Genomic DNA, 16,095 nt, shown 5'->3' with positions numbered 1-16,095 from the left:
GACTGACACTGGCAGCTCTTTATTCACCTTGCAGAGGATTTCTACTCTCTGACAAATATAATTCATTATGTACAATTTATTATAGACCCCCCCCTTAGATTTATTGTGGGAACTTGGCGGTTAAGAGGCCAGAATGACACGGAATGACACAAAATGACCGTTTGGGATGAATGAAACATTAATGTATCAAGTTTCGCGAAAATGAGTCACGTGACTGGCGTCCCACGGGTTGGATTGTGGAAGCGCAAGAAGGTGACGCGTTCCCTGCACTGAGACACCGCCAGTCAGACCGGGGCAAATGGGGAGACGAGGCAGAGTGTCAGACTGGAGGCTGCAGGGAGGGGCGCCGACTCCAGTGCCAGGCGGGGTCCCGGGGGCAGAGACAGAGAGGGAGGTTCCCGGCTGAGAGGATTCCGGTTCCGCCCCAGGCTCTGCCCCCAACCCGCCGTGTCGCTCTGCGCCTCTCCCAGTCATGGCAACGTCCCCCCAGAAATCTCCTTCCAGCCCCAAATCCCCCACTCCCAAGTCTCCCCCTTCCAGGAAGAAAGATGACTCGTTCCTGGGCAAGCTGGGGGGCACCCTGGCGCGGAGAAAGAAGGCCAAGGAGGGTGAGTGTCTGGGTGGGGCTATGGGGCAGTGGGTGGGGGCAGTGGGCCGTGATTTTACCCTCCCTCGGGGCAACACGTTTTCATCCGCATTCCTTACCCCTCCCTGTGACTCCACCCACCCAGTGTATTCTGCCCTGAGGGGCCCAATGTAGCGAGGGGCCCAGACACCTAAACTGCTGCCAGTCCTGCCCATACACTATCCCTGGCCCCGGATCACTTATTTATTACATACACTGCAGCAATCACTAGTAAATCACTATTGAAATGTGCCCTGCCTGCAACTCCCTGTGCCATGTCTGCAACTCCCAGTGCCCTGCCAGCTACCTCCAGTGACCTGCCTGCAACTCCCTGTGCCCTGCCTGCAACTCCCAGTGCCCTGCCAGCAACTCCCAGTGTGCTGCCTGCAACTCCCTGTGCCCTGCCTGCAACTCCCAGTGCCCTGCCTGCAACTCCCAGTGCCCTGCCTGCAACTCTCTGTGCCCTGCCTGCAACTCTCTGTGCCCTGCCTGCAACTCCCAGTGCCCTGCCAGCAACCTCCAGTGCCCTGCCTGCAACTCCCTGTGTCCTATCTGCAACTCCCTGTGCCCTGCCTGCAACTCCCTGTGCCCTGCCTGCAACTCCCAGTGCCCTGCCTGCAACTCCCAGTGCCCTGCCTGCAACTCCCAATATAAGCAAAATAGAACACAGGAGCGTTTAAAAGACAATTATTTTGATTAAAAGGGTAATGTCCCCTCTCTTTTTTTGTAGACATTGTGTGCAGAGAGTTGGGTGGGTTCAGAATTATGTGTGTACATGCAAACTTTTGTGTTATCCACAATTCTTTTTCTTGCGCGTGCTGGTGTTATAACTTGCATGCATGTGCAGGGCTTATAGGGAACAACAATAGTTAGCTTTGGTGTCCTGCAGTGTTGGGGCCCTGAGTTCAATCCTGACTGGCATTATTTTTAAACAAATTACATATTCTTCCCATACCTGTGAGGGTTTGCCCACTTATGAGCAGTTAGCTGGGCTAGTGCAGTAAGGACCCTGAAAACAACCATCTGATCAGTTGCCAGCTCCCAGCAGCCACAAGCTTTTAGGGGGTGCTGGGAATTGTATTTCTCAAAGTGTTCAATAGGGGAAGAGATGGAGCAGAAGGCTAATGGTGTTTCAGAAGTGGTAGTGGGTGTGGAGATGTAAATGAGATATATGGAAAAAAATGGGCTGTCCCCCTGCAGGAATCCTAAGTATGTGAAAAAAGTACATTCCCAACATTCCCTTTGTTTTCTTTCAATCAGCTTCGTTTTTTTCTGCCCTTTCACCTCATCCACACAGGGGCCCCTCTGATGCTGTAAGCTCCTTATGCCTTTAGCATTGGCCCTGTGACTCTTGTAACAACTGAACTACAACTCCCAGCATCACCTCTCATCTATTTAGGATCCATATTTGTATGAGAATGCAGCCAGCTGTGCACTCAGGATACTCATCAGTGTAACTGACCTATATGCTTCTGTGGGAGGCAGGCCCAGCTGTGTTTGCATTCATGGGAATTATATTAGAAGTCACTGAGGGGTTCTGCAACCATATAAAGGCACAAGGCGGACAGAGGTCTCTGAGTATCACTCATGTATTATAAGGGATAATTGACCCCCTACTGTAAATGATAAGGATATTAGAAGTCTCTGAGGGGTTCTGTGACCATATAAAGGCTGCAGGCTGAGTTATACAGGGAACTCTGAGTATCACTCATGTATTATAATGGATAATGTACCCCCTACTGTAAATGAAAAGGATATTAGAAGTCACTGAGGGGTTCTGTGACCATATAAAGGCACAAGGCTGCAGGCTTAGTTTTACAGGGAACTCTGAGTATCCCTCATGTATTATAAGGGATAATGTACCCCCTACTGTAAATAAGGAAATTAGAAGTCACTGAGGGGTTCTGTGACCATATAAAGGCACAAGGCTGAGTTATACAGGGAACTCTGAGTATCCCTCATGTATTATAAGGGATAATGTACCCCCTACTGTAAATAAGAATATTAAAAAGTCACTGAGGGGTTCTGTGACCATATAAAGACACAAGGCTGCAGGCTGAGTTATACAGGGAACTTTGAGTATCACTTATGTATTATAAGGGGTAATGTACCCCCTACTGTAAATGGTAAGGATATTAGAAGTCACTGAGGGGTTTTGTGACCATATAAAGGCATAAGGCTGAGTTATACAGGGAACTCTGAGTATCCCTCATGTATTTTAAGGGATAATGTACCCCCTACTGTAAATGGTAAGGATATTAGAAGTCACTGAGGGGTTCTGTGACCGTATAAAGGCACAAGGCTGAAGGCTGAGGGAACTCATGTTAATGATGACTGATATTTAACCCCCCAGCTAATCAGAGACTGAGCTGACTCAGGTCCCATTAGGAGACTATATAACCCTGTTCAGGACCTTTCCTCTTGAGCTTTGCTTTATCCGACCATGTAAAATACTTCCGACATTTTTTCATAAGTGGATGGGATTTCAATGGATCAGTTCCCTGTTGCACAGCGAAGGCTGCTGGAGAAATATTGTCGCTTTGTGTTGTAAACAACATGGACGTTTGTGTGTGAAACTGTCGCTGCCCCTTAGACAAACAAGGCAACATTAATGGTGATCTGGTGACAATAACAGGGAGTTTCATAGAGAACGCTGTATTCCGCAGACCCTTTAATGCTTTGTATCCGTCCTCCGAGCTGCGTTCAGTGTCACCAGGGCAATTGAATAAATATTTTAAAAGCTGCTTTTGTGCGTGGTGGCGGTTTCTATTCGCACAATGCGTTGAGTGCAATTAATGGCGGGCGCTTTATAGAAATGGCTTTTAGATGAGGGGTTCAAGGATTGTTAGCCCAGTCTCTCTGCTGAATCCCAGGCGCTGCTCGAGGGGGGCCATGAACCTGAGCAATTTAGCGCCGCTATTGTCTCCCCGCTTCTCTCCGACAGGTAACACAACAGCACCTTGACCTCTGGCCGCCTCATCATTCTCATTCTACATTCATATATATTCAAGCTTTTGCTTTTGTTATAGGAGATAAATGTCATCGGAAAAGGCCACTCAAGACAAAAAAAATATATGTGGTTTGAAATTTTAAGCAAAGCGGAATAATTCTGTGATGCAACATCATTAAATGCTTTAGTTCTGGTGCTGTGATGATTGAAATTCCTTATGCCTGTTTAGTATGCATACAGGCCAACCAATCACACGCCAGTATGCCTGCTTCCTCTCAAACGACAGCCCTGGGCCTCTGCTCATCGGTAAGAGTGACAAACCCATAAGGAAAATGTATAATAAGATAATAAGGTAGCTGCTTTGTTTTGTCTTACAGGGGCTCTAACACCCTTGCCTAGGGGGATCCAATAGAAAGGGGTATATTTATCAATGAGCGAAATTAGAGACAGCCACAGTCAGCTAGAGTGATATTCCTGCACTCTCCATTAATTTCTATGGGATTTTTAAAAGGGTATTTTTCAATTGGTGAAAGTTCACCCTTTGATAAAAATGCCTTTCAAAATACCTACAGTATTCATTTCGAAATAAATGAAGAGTGGCGGAATTTCACTCTAGCGCAGGGGTGTCCAAACTTTTTGCACCGAGGGACAGATTTGATGAGGTGAAAATGTGCGGGGACCGACGATTCAGCTTGACATTCAGCCTGACACTGATATCCCTTTCGAAGGTAGCTAACTAGCGATTTAGGCCCTAAATGAGTAATAAAAAGTAGCAACCCTGGGTGTGTCAAACGAGGGCATGTCCAAATAGTATTCAGTGCTGTGTACAAATCTTTGTAGCTCCTTACATTTGTCCAAGACCCCATATTGTGTTTTTTTTGTTACAATTGCTTTTTAAACCCATTGGAACAATAGGATGTGGGCCCTGCTTTTTTAATCCCTTCCTGACCCCACTTTGCTAATCATGGAGAAATTTTTCACTTGACCTTCTGCTCCAATTTCACTTCCCCATCCTAGCAGCTTCTTACTCCCCCCTTCTCTTCATACTGGACCTCTCCCCTTCACCCACCTCCACCATTCTCTCCCCTGTCCCTTTCACTTCTCACTCACACTACCGACCTCCCTCCTGTCCAGGCAGCACTTGGAAGATGGCTGCTAGAAAGCAACAAAATGTTGATCATATTTAAATGCTGCCGTCTCAGGGCCATCGCTGTTCCCTGCTGCACTGTGCTGAGCGTGCGCGTGCATGCAAGCATGAGCACACTGTTTTTTACAGGCGTCGTGTCCTTCATCTGGCCAGTCGCGTCATGAAGAGGAGTCACGGAGTGCTGCGCAATCAAACCCTACGTGCAGACGCAGCGCACGCCGCAAGTCCCCGGTAGGCCAGTCCGACCCTGTGTGGTTTGCTGCGGGTCAATTAAAAATGGATTGCGGGCCGCATTTGGCCCGCGGGCCATAGTTTGGACACCCCTGCTCTAGCGGACTGTGGCGATCTCTAACTTCACACTTTTATAAATACACCACAAAGACTCTAACATATGGTTGTAACCCAGCCAGAAATATACCAACTAAAACCAGGACTGATCCTTCGCAGTCCCAATCTCCCCTGCCTAATCCATTGTTTTACCTTCCTACCCCTTTTTGATAAACAAGGAAAAGTTGTGCTCACCACTTATTTTTATAACCATTAGGCGGGGGTGCAATGAGGCTGTGAGCACAAAATACATACAGACAAATACAAGAGTCCTCTGCACTCAACCCATTATCAATATACTCAAATACACTCAAATTGCATCTGATTCATTAAGAATTGAGCATAGGACTGGCCAGATATGGGATGAATTTGACATAGTTGGCCATCTTAAATATATTGCAATATATATATATATATATGCACAAACAATCCCTGTTTTGTTTTAAAGGGTAAGGCATTTTTCAGTAGCAGTATGCACAAAATGTCGCTGTCTTAAATATATTGATAATGGGTTGAGTGCAGAGGACTCTTGTATTTGTCTATATATATATATATATATATATATATATATATATATATATATATATATATATATATATATATATATATATATATATATATATATAGAGGACTCTTGTATTTGTCTATATATATATATATATATATATATATATATTTGTATGTACTGCTGATTCTTCCTGGTGGGCTCTACAAAGCTCTGGGACTGTCTCTACCCTAGTAAAACGCTCCCTCCCATTTTCTTCCGCGGCTCCATTAGGTGCCGCGGAAGATGATTAGTTTGGGGTAACAATACTGGAGGGCTATGCCCCCCCAGTTCCAATGCCTATAGGCCGCATACTACAAACATAGCAGGGCCCTTATGCCATGGGAGATGATTAATTGAGGGTAACAATACTGAAGGGCTATGGCCCCCCAGTTCCAATGCCTATGGGCCGTATACTACAAACATAGCAGGGCCCTTATCCTCTGGGTTATAAGCCTGACTGGGCCCCTGAGAGGTGGTTCACCTTTTAAGTTAACTTTTAGTATTTAATAGAATGGCCAGTTCTAAGCAACTTTTCAATTGATTTTTAAATGATTTGCCTTCTTCTTCTGACACTTTCCAGCCTTCAAAATGGGGGTCACTTACCCCATCTTAAAAACAAATGCTCTGTGAGGTTTCAGATGTATGGTTATTGCTACTTTTTATTACTCATCTCATTTTATTACTCATTTTATTACTCATCTTTCTATTTAGGCCCCTCCTATTTATATTCCCCTCCCCCTTCTTCAAATTCAAATCAATGCATGGTTGCTAGGGCCATTTGGACCCTAGCAACTGGGTTGCTTACATTGCAGACATTGTGCAAGGTGGCTTCTATGAAAACTGTGACTTGGTATTGCTTTAATCTTTTCCTTGCCTGCAGAAAGAAGAAAGACTTCCTCTGTTCCTCTGCACACAGTATTGTGCAGAGGAAATCTAGGGGTTCCCTTTTGGAACCAGGGTTCTTTGCCAAATATCTGTATTTTGGGCCAAGGTGGGTTCTAAGGGGTTAAGTTCGGGGGGGGCTTCACTCTCTCCCCCACATGGGCCCTTACAGTAACAGGAGCTATACTGTTTAGATTCGCTGCCCTGCAGATCGCACAGACTTCACTTTCCTTTTATGGAAGAAAGTTGGGAAATTGAGTGCAGATGTGGGGTCGGAGGAATGAGCGGCGGGACAGGCTCTGCACTGGAATGGGAGGCTCTGCAACCAGCAGCACTTCTCTCTTACACATACAGCTGTGCATTGCCCTGGGGAAAGAGCCCAAACATTAGGGTTATGTAAAGGGGAACTTCAACACATTTATATCTTCTCTTTGTTATTTTGATGCCTATGACTAAGGGAATGTTTGTTGTTACCCTATATTTTGCAATAAACCCCTTCATTTATTGCTTATTTGGATCTTCGTTATTTTGACACTCAAAGAAGAAGTTCACCTTTATATCTTCTTCCGGTATGTTATAGCTTGACCAATTCTCCCCAATATTCCAACATTTGGTCTGCTAAATAAAAAGCAAAATCATTAAGAAATAAAAAAAAGAGATCAACTGCAAATTGTCATTCAATATTATAAATGATAAAATAAAAACATTAGTTAAATGTAAAGTCTGTAGCTGGAGAGCAGATCCGTCCCCTCCCCAGATTTCGGCCCAAATTCACGGCCTTAATTGAATCATCTCACGTGATTTTTTGGGGGAAAACAAAGAAATTCTAGCTGATTATTTTCTTTCATGGTTGGCGGGGTCTGGGTTTGAAAGGAAATTCAGAGCTGATGCAGCAAAGTTATATTTAGTTTCCCCCACCCAACTAACCGACAGGCTTGTGACTTTGATTTCATCTCAATTATTCTGCACTTTCTCCATGCACAAATCTTTCCCAATTGCCTTTAACTCACAGCAGCCAATAAGCACTTAGCTTTTACTGGTCAGACTGATGAAAGCAACCGTCTGATTGGGCATAGATAGATACTATAAAACTATGGCAGCATATGTATTCCCCTGTACTAAACACAATTCAGCAGGAACAGCCCTTAAATGTGTGGTTCAGTGTGTAGACAATTGTGTGTGTGTGTGTGTGCAATTTTTTGCCACATTCCTGCTGTTGCATATAAATAAGTATCCCCTATTTGATTTTAAAGAGCAGTTAATACTTTTCTAGTTTCCTTGCATACTCCCCAGGTTCTTCTCTAGTTAAATATGATGTTATTCCATCTAGAGCCAAGGAACAGGATATTTCCATACTGTGCAGCACCAATGATTTGGCTGAGGACATTAGGATCCTTTTATAGTAACCCTATAGGGTGAGATGTTTGAAACCGAGGAATCTGGGCCATGTCTCCAGGAAATTCACTGGACTCTTGGCTTTGGGCTCCACTGGAAATGTGCTGATCCAGGCAGGATGAAACCAATGGAAAGGTTTCATTATTCTGAACCACTGTCGGAAGGTATTAGGTTTTATTAGAAGTGCTTTTCCAGAAGCCTTTTTGGCAGTCGCCTTATTGTATCCCATTGTACATGAATGTTTTGCTGAGTTCAGAGTCATGAACCCAATTACCCTCAAATTGGGTGTTGTTTAGGGGGCAATGTACCCTAAAAACCTTTTGCTGAATTGTGTTAAATGTTTTATATCCCTTTGTACAGGCTATGAGCAAAAAACAGGGGGCTGTTCCTGCTGAATCGTGCTTAGTACAAGGGAAAACCTATGCTGCCATAGTTTTATGGGATCTCTCTGAACAGGCTATGAGCAAACTTAGGGGGCTGTTCCTGCTGAATTGTGCTTAGTACAGGGGAATACCTATGCTGCCATAGTTTTATGGGATCTCTCTGTACAGACTATGAGCAAACTTAGGGGGCTGTTCCTGCTGAATTGCGCTTAGTACAGGGGAATACCTATGTTGCCATAGTTTTATAGGATCTCTCTATACAGACTATGAGCAAACTTTTAATTGTAAATTGTGCTTAGTACAGGGAATACCTGTGCTGCCATAATTTTATGGGATCTCTCTGTAAAGGCTATAAGCAAACTTAGGGTCTGTTTCTGCTGAATTGTACTTAGTAGAGCAGAATAGCTGTACGGCCAGAGTTTTATGGGCTCTCTCTGTACAGGCTGTTCCTGCTGAATTGTGGCCAGCTAGTCTGAATCAATAGAGTTTTACACAGGACTTGGAGAGCTTTGTTCCCAGTAACTATAACAATAAGGGGGAACAAGTGAGTAGGAAGGGTCCGTAGAGGTACATTATCACCTGCTGGCACCCAAAACAGCCCCCCCCCCTCTACCTGGTGCATTTTCATTACCTAAAGCAGCTCTGCTTTTACACTATTTTTTTTTTTGCCCGCCCCAAAAAAATTAAACCTATATAGGCTTTTGTGCACCACCTACTCCAGCCTATGGGTGCCTACACACACCTGCGCTGCCACAATTCTAGATGTGGGGTGTAGGATGTGGGGTGTAGGAGAGGGTCGGGCTCAGTGAGGTCTAAGGGTTATTTCACACAAGACAATTCGGGGAGATTTTGTCGCCTGGCCTGGTGAAAACGCAGCGCCACGTGTGCTTTTAGCGACTTTTCATTAGTCGATGGGAAGACATTCGGAGGCAGTTCGGGGAGATTGTCGCCTAGAAGAAGAGGCGATTAGTCGCCAGGCGACAAAATCTCCCCGAATCTCCTCATGTGAACTAACCCTTAGATATTTCCATCGTCATAGAAACAAAGGGTTAAAACCCGAGACAAAGAGGAAATTGAAGTGGACCTGAAGAGCTAAGACAGCAGGGCTCCAGCCATTCTCTAATCAGAGCTGGGGGTGCACTGCTGCTGCCTGAAGAGTAAATGTAGCTGCGTCTGTTTGCCAGGCTGCATCCATCTCCCCAATACACACTTAGCGAGGAGTTGGCAGAAAAAAATCTCAGGGTTAAAAACTATTTTGCTATTTTGCTGGAGTTGCAGCATTTTGCGCTAACCCCCGACCATAACTGTTATTGCTCAGAAGAGCGGCTTCTGGGGACTCTGGGATATTTCCACCGGCTCGGCCTATAATTACCCATGACACTGATAGGAATTAAAAGCAGTAATTGCATTTTTGTTCCCTTTGTAAAACGAAACCTTTTAAGTAGTTTTTTCTGCTGTGACCCCCCCGTTTATTTGCTGTTTGAGCTAATGGAACTGGCAAATTATATTAACTGCCAACTGCCCTGCTGGTAATGGGGTGCCCTCTGTATTGGGCTCTTTGTTGTTGGAATTGTTCAAGTCTCTTCTAATGATATTAAAGACATGCCTTGCTGCCGTATCTGCTACAGTGATTTGTTTGGCTTAATGGCAAAATATGTTTACTTTTTGCAAAGCTTTGTTATCCTTTAAAAGGGGTGTGTCGCCTTTCTTTTTAACTTTTAGTATGTTATAAATTTGCTAATTCTAAGCACCTTTTCAATTGGTCTTCATTTTTTTTGCCTTCTTTACAGCTTTCAAACAGGGGTGACTGACCCTATCTAAAAGGCAAATGCTCTGTAAGGTTCCGAATGTAAAGTTACTGCTACTTTTTATTACTCCTCTTTCTATTCAGGCCACTCCTATTCAAATTCCAGTCTCTGATTCAAAGCAGTGCGTGGTTGCTAGGGTCATTGGGACCCTAGCAACCAGATTGCTGAAATTGCAAACTGGAGAGCTGCTGAATAAAAAGCTAAATACAGTAGAACCCCAATTTTTTACGTTTTCAAGGGATCAGAAAAAAATGGTTTAAAATCCAGGAAAATGTAAAATCAGGGAAATGTATTATGCATAACATATAGGTGGGACCACAAAACAATAATGTAAAATGAGGGGAAACTTAAAATCAGGGGATGTAAAATTGAGGTTCCACTGTAACTCAAAAACCACAACTAATAAAAAAACTATTTCAAATATCACTCTCTAAGGCATGCTATATATTTATTTAAAGGTGAACAACCCCTTTAAAGTGCCAGTAGAGTATTTGAGTATATATTATGTATTTCAGGGATCCCCAACCTTTTGAACCCATGAGCAACATTCAGAAGTTAAAAGGAGTTGGGGAGCAACACAAGCATGAAAGATGTTCTTGGGGAGCCAAATAAGGTCTGTGATTGGCCATTTAGTAGCCCTTATGTGGACTGTCAACCTACATTGAGACTCTGTTTGGCAGTACATCTGGTTTTTATGAAACCAAAACTTGCCTCCAAGCCTGGAATTCAAAAAAAGCACCTGCTTTGAGGCCACTGGGAGCAACATCCAAGGGGTTGGAGAGTAACATGTTGCTCACGAGCTACTGGTTGGGGATCACTGATGTATTTGATTGTGTGCCCAGCTTTAGGGGGCCAATACCCACAACTTCCACTGTATATGGTGCTTGTAGGGCCAGTGCCTTCTGCTCTCACTGTATAATGTACGTGTATATCAGTGTACACTTACTTTGTTTTAGGACATGCTGAAGATGGGATTCCAGTAACTTTGGTTCTCACTATATAATATACTTGGGTTCCTGTAGCTTTGGTTCTCACTATATAATATAATTGGGGTTCCAGTAGCTTTGGTTCTCACTATATAATACACTTGGGATTCCAGTAGCTTTGGTTCTCACTATATAATATACTTGGGATTCCAGTAGCTTTGGTTCTCACTATATAATATACTTGGGGTTCCAGTAGCTTTGGTTCTCACTATATAATATACTTGGGGTTCCTGTAGCTTTGGTTCTCACTATATAATACACTTGGGATTCCAGTAGCTTTGGTTCTCACTATATAATATACTTGGGGTTCCAGTAGCTTTGGTTCTCACTATATAATATACTTGGGGTTCCAGTAGCTTTGGTTCTCACTATATAATATACTTGGGGTTCCAGTAGCTTTGGTTCTCACTATATAATATACTTGGGGTTCCTGTAGCTTTGGTTCTCACTATATAATATACTTGGGGTTCCAGTAGCTTTGGTTCTCACTATATAATATACTTGGGGTTCCAGTAGCTTTGGTTCTCACTATATAATATACGTGGGGTTCCAGTAGCTTTGCTTCTCCCTATATAATATACTTGGGGTTCCTGTAGCTTTGGTTCTCACTATATAATATACTTGGGTTCCTGTAGCTTTGGTTCTCACTATATAATATACTTGGGTTCCTGTAGCTTTGGTTCTCACTATATAATACACTTGGGATTCCAGTAATTTTGGTTCTCACTATATAATATACTTGGGGTTCCAGTAGCTTTGGTTCTCACTATATAATATACTTGGGATTCCAGTAGCTTTGCTTCTCCCTATATAATATACTTGGGGTTCCCGTAGCTTTGGTTCTCACTATATAATATACGTGGGATTCCAGTAGTTTTGGTTCTCACTATATAAAATACTTGGGGTTCCAGTAGCTTTGGTTCTCACTATATAATAAACTTGGGGTTCCAGTAGCTTTGGTGCTCACTATATAATATACTTGGGGTGCCAGTAGCCTCTGTTCTCACTATATAACATACTTGGGGTTCCAGTAGCCTCTGCTCTCACTATATAATATACTTGGGGTGCCAATAACCGCTGCTCTCACTATATAATATACTTGGGGTTCCAGTAGCCTCTAATCTCACTATATCATATACTCTGGGTGCCAGTAACCGTTGCTCTCACTATATAATATACTTTGGGTTCCAGTACCCTCTGCTCTCATTATATAATATACTTGGGGTTCCAGTACCCTCTGCTCTCACTATATAATGTACTTGGGGTTCCAGTAGCCTCTGCTCTCACTATATAATGTACTTGGGGTTCCAGTAGCCTCTGCTCTCACTATATAATATACTTGGGGTGCCAGTAGCTTCTGCTCTCACTATATAATATACTTGGGGTGCCAATAACCGCTGCTCTCACTATATAATATACTTGGGGTTCCAGTAGCCTCTAATCTCACTATATCATATACTCTGTGTGCCAGTAACCGTTGCTCTCACTATATAATATACTTTGGGTTCCAGTACCCTCTGCTCTCATTATATAATATACTTGGGGTTCCAGTACCCTCTGCTCTCACTATATAATGTACTTGGAGTTCCAGTAGCCTCTGCTCTCATTATATAATATACTTTGGGTTCCAGTACCCTCTGCTCTCATTATATAATATACTTGGGGTTCCAGTACCCTCTGCTCTCACTATATAATGTACTTGGGGTTCCAGTAGCCTCTGCTCTCACTATATAATATACTTGGGTTCTAGTAGCTTCGGTTCTCACTATATAATATACTTGGGGTGCCAGTAGCCTCTGCTCTCACTATATAATATACTTGGGGTTCCAGTAGCTTTGGTTCTCACTATATAATATACTTGGGGTTCCAGTAGCTTTATCATGTTGGCCAGTCTTGCCCAAAGCTCCCAGTTCATGAACTGTGTAAGTAAAGGCACCAACAGACAGACCCTTTATCCCCAGTATCAGCTCAGAAGGCATTTACTTTGCACATGGCCCATGACTGTTCCGGCAGCTCCATATTAAATTAGAATACTCAGCCAGAGCCGGTGCTGTGACGTTCGGAGCCCAGGGATGTAATGTTAGACGTACTGACGGTTTCTGTTGAAAAGGGAAAAATAACTGCCTTCGTCGTTCTGAGGTGGCCCTTAGAGGCGATTCATTGGGTAATATAACTGATCATTTTCTCCGGGCTCAGAAAAGATGCCAGTCCCTCGGCGGGTGCACAATGGGCTGCGCTGCATTCTGTTCTAAAGGTAGGAATTCACTCCCTCTCAATAGATTATTTGTTTGTTTCTTCATGCAGAGGACGGGGGTTTATGTTATCACTGGAGCGCTGCAACCTGTATGGGGGGGCAATGGTGGAGAGATAAGGGGAGCTAGGAGAAGAAAGAACATGGATGGTTTTACATTATGAAATTCACTGTAATTATAGATGGGTGAAAGGGGAGGACTTGGCTTGGAGGTTCCATTTCACACTGCTGTGGGGTTGCTGGGAGTCAATTCGATTAACAAGGAATTTTGCTGATTTTGGATGCTGTTTTGTAAATGTGCAGTGTTTAATGGCTATGGGTTGGCTTTTTTTTATCAGCGAGTATATAGAGAGAGAGAGAGAGAGAGAGAGAGAGAAGGAGACAGTTGGTCAAGATTGAGACAATGGGTAAAGATTAAAATAGGACAAAAAGTAAAGTAGAAATGGTAGGACATTAGGAGAAAGAGGAGTGCTGTTTTTAATGTCTTAGTAAACTCATTTTGCACTTTTCTTAATGGCTGCATTTGAGTATTGTATGGAACTTTCAAATAACGGATATTTGCATGGATTTACCTTTCATCTATGGTGCTTCCCTATAGCTTGACTTGCCCATTCGTTATTTCTAATGCTGAAACACCATAAAGGTGCAGTAGAATATTCAGTGGTTATTCTATAGAACGATCAGAGCTTTCCAACTGGAGGCCTGCAGCTGCATATGCCCCAATGGATTTTTGGAGGCTATATACCCTTTATATAAAGTGTTACTGGTGCCATATCACCATTCAATTGCCCCTTATTTAGGATACTATTGAAGTATCAGTGCATCTCTTCATGGCTTTCAGGTTGTACCAGATCTACAGATCTTACATTTATGAAGCAGTGAGGAATGTAATTATGACAAGTCCCATAGGTCCCTTTGCCTGGCATGTGGCCGCTCTTCGGAAGTCGCAATTCAGAAGTCACTTGCTCTAAGACCTTGACATTGTTTTATCTGTTTATATTCCTGCTGTGATTCCACCCGCTGCCTCTGATCCGGCCAGTGATCCTGCCAGTGCTACAGACAGGGGTCCCCGGTTCAGGAGGGGGGGAAGGATGGAGAATAGCAGTGAATTATAGGGGACGGACTGGATGCACCTGGCGTCTGCAGAAAGAGGGGTGGGGGCATCTCTAAATGAGCCCAAATATAATTACTGTTTCCTTTGGTTCCTGATGCACTTTTGTTTATTGGAAAAAATGATTCCACAGGCTGCGTAATGATTCTCCTTTTACTGTATACGGGGGCCCTTAGCTTTGGAGGTAAACACAGATTTTCTGTACAGGGGTCTGCCTGGTTTCTTGGCTAGGAGTCAGCGGATAATGGGATGGAAATGATGTGCCATTTCCTGAAAAAATACTCGCAATTAAATCCGAATATCGGCTGCGCTCGGATATCTGAGGCCAAATATGGTGGGGGAAGCCAATGGCAATGGTTACCTGTCATTAAAATGAAAAGTGATTGGGGGACCTGGGTTAACAAGGGGAAGGGTTAAAACTTTTGTGTTTTGCAGTATCCGAACTCCAAGAGGAAGGGATCAATGCTATTAATTTGCCGCTCAACCCCATTCCCTTTGAGCTGGACCCCGAGGACACAATGCTTGGTATGTTCATCCTGCAGCCATTGGTAAAGTATAAATGTATTTATGGATGGGGCTGTCATATTTATTCCATTAGACAGTACAGTATGAGGGTATAGCTTATTTTGTGCCCTGAACATTCCTTCTCTGTATATTTGTATTTATACATATGGGTAGGAGATGCCATATTGATTCCCTTAGACAGTACAGTATGAGGTATAGCTTATTGAGTGCCCAGAACATTCCTTCTCTGTATATTTGTATTTATACATATGGGATGGAGGTGCCATATTGATTCCCTTAGACAGTACAGTATGAGGTATAGCTTATTGAGTGCCCAGAACATTCCTTCTCTGTATATTTGTATTTATACATATGGGATGGAGATGCCATATTGATTCCCTTAGACAGTACAGTATGAGGTATAGCTTATTGAGTGCCCAGAACATTCCTTCTCTGTATATTTGTATTTATACATATGGGTAGGAGGTGCCATATTGTTTCCCTTAGACAGTACAGTATGAGGGTATAGCTTATTGTGTGCCCAGAACATTCCTTCTCTGTATATTTGTATTTATACATATGGGTAGGAGGTGCCATATTCATTCCGTTAGACCATGAGTGCCCATACTTTACTAATGCGATGTCTACTTTTAGTGATGTTGTCCCATTATGATCTACATCCATAAAAGCATTGTTAGCATTCTGTTCCATGGAAAACATTACTCAAATATTGATTTATAAGAAACTGTATAGTGCTATATTTTGGCAACCACTTTTTCTTCTGTAACCATAACATAATAAATATCTGAAAGAAAAGCATGAAACAGGAGGGTAATTTAGTCAAGCAGTTTGTGGACATTGTCTTGAGATCTACTGATCACCAGCTAAAAGTCTACTGGTAGATCCCCATCTATCTCTTGGTCAACCCTGCTTTAGACAGTACAGTTTGAAGGTATAACTTATTGTGTACCCAGAACATTCTTTTTCTGTGTATTTGTATTTATGGATGGGAGCTTTGCCTTTACTGTGGCCTTGTTGCTTCTTTAAAGAGGAAAATGAAGTCCGAACGATGATTGATCCATATTCAAGGAGCGATGCAAGACTGCAAGAGCTGATGAAGGTGAGATGTGGCTTTAGGTCAGGGCTGTCCAACTGGAAACCCATAATTTTTATGGCCCC

General features: G+C 43.2%; 1 protein-coding gene across 1 annotated transcript in view; it reads left to right on the top strand.

The window, feature by feature from the left end:
• Positions 1–289: 289 nt before the first annotated feature.
• parva.S (parvin alpha S homeolog) overlaps positions 290–16,095 on the top strand; it is a 28,690-nt gene continuing 12,884 nt past the window's right edge. Inside the window, exons 1-3 of the mRNA XM_018260300.2 lie at positions 290–608; positions 14,848–14,937; positions 15,966–16,036. Of these exons, the coding sequence (XP_018115789.1) occupies positions 473–608; positions 14,848–14,937; positions 15,966–16,036 (297 nt within the window). The 5' untranslated portion in view covers positions 290–472. The remainder of the gene's footprint in view (positions 609–14,847; positions 14,938–15,965; positions 16,037–16,095) is intronic.

The sequence above is a fragment of the Xenopus laevis genome, chromosome 4S, assembly GCF_017654675.1.
Source record: "Xenopus laevis strain J_2021 chromosome 4S, Xenopus_laevis_v10.1, whole genome shotgun sequence".
Lineage (NCBI taxonomy): Eukaryota > Metazoa > Chordata > Amphibia > Anura > Pipidae > Xenopus > Xenopus laevis.
This window is presented reverse-complemented; position numbering and strand designations above follow the sequence as displayed.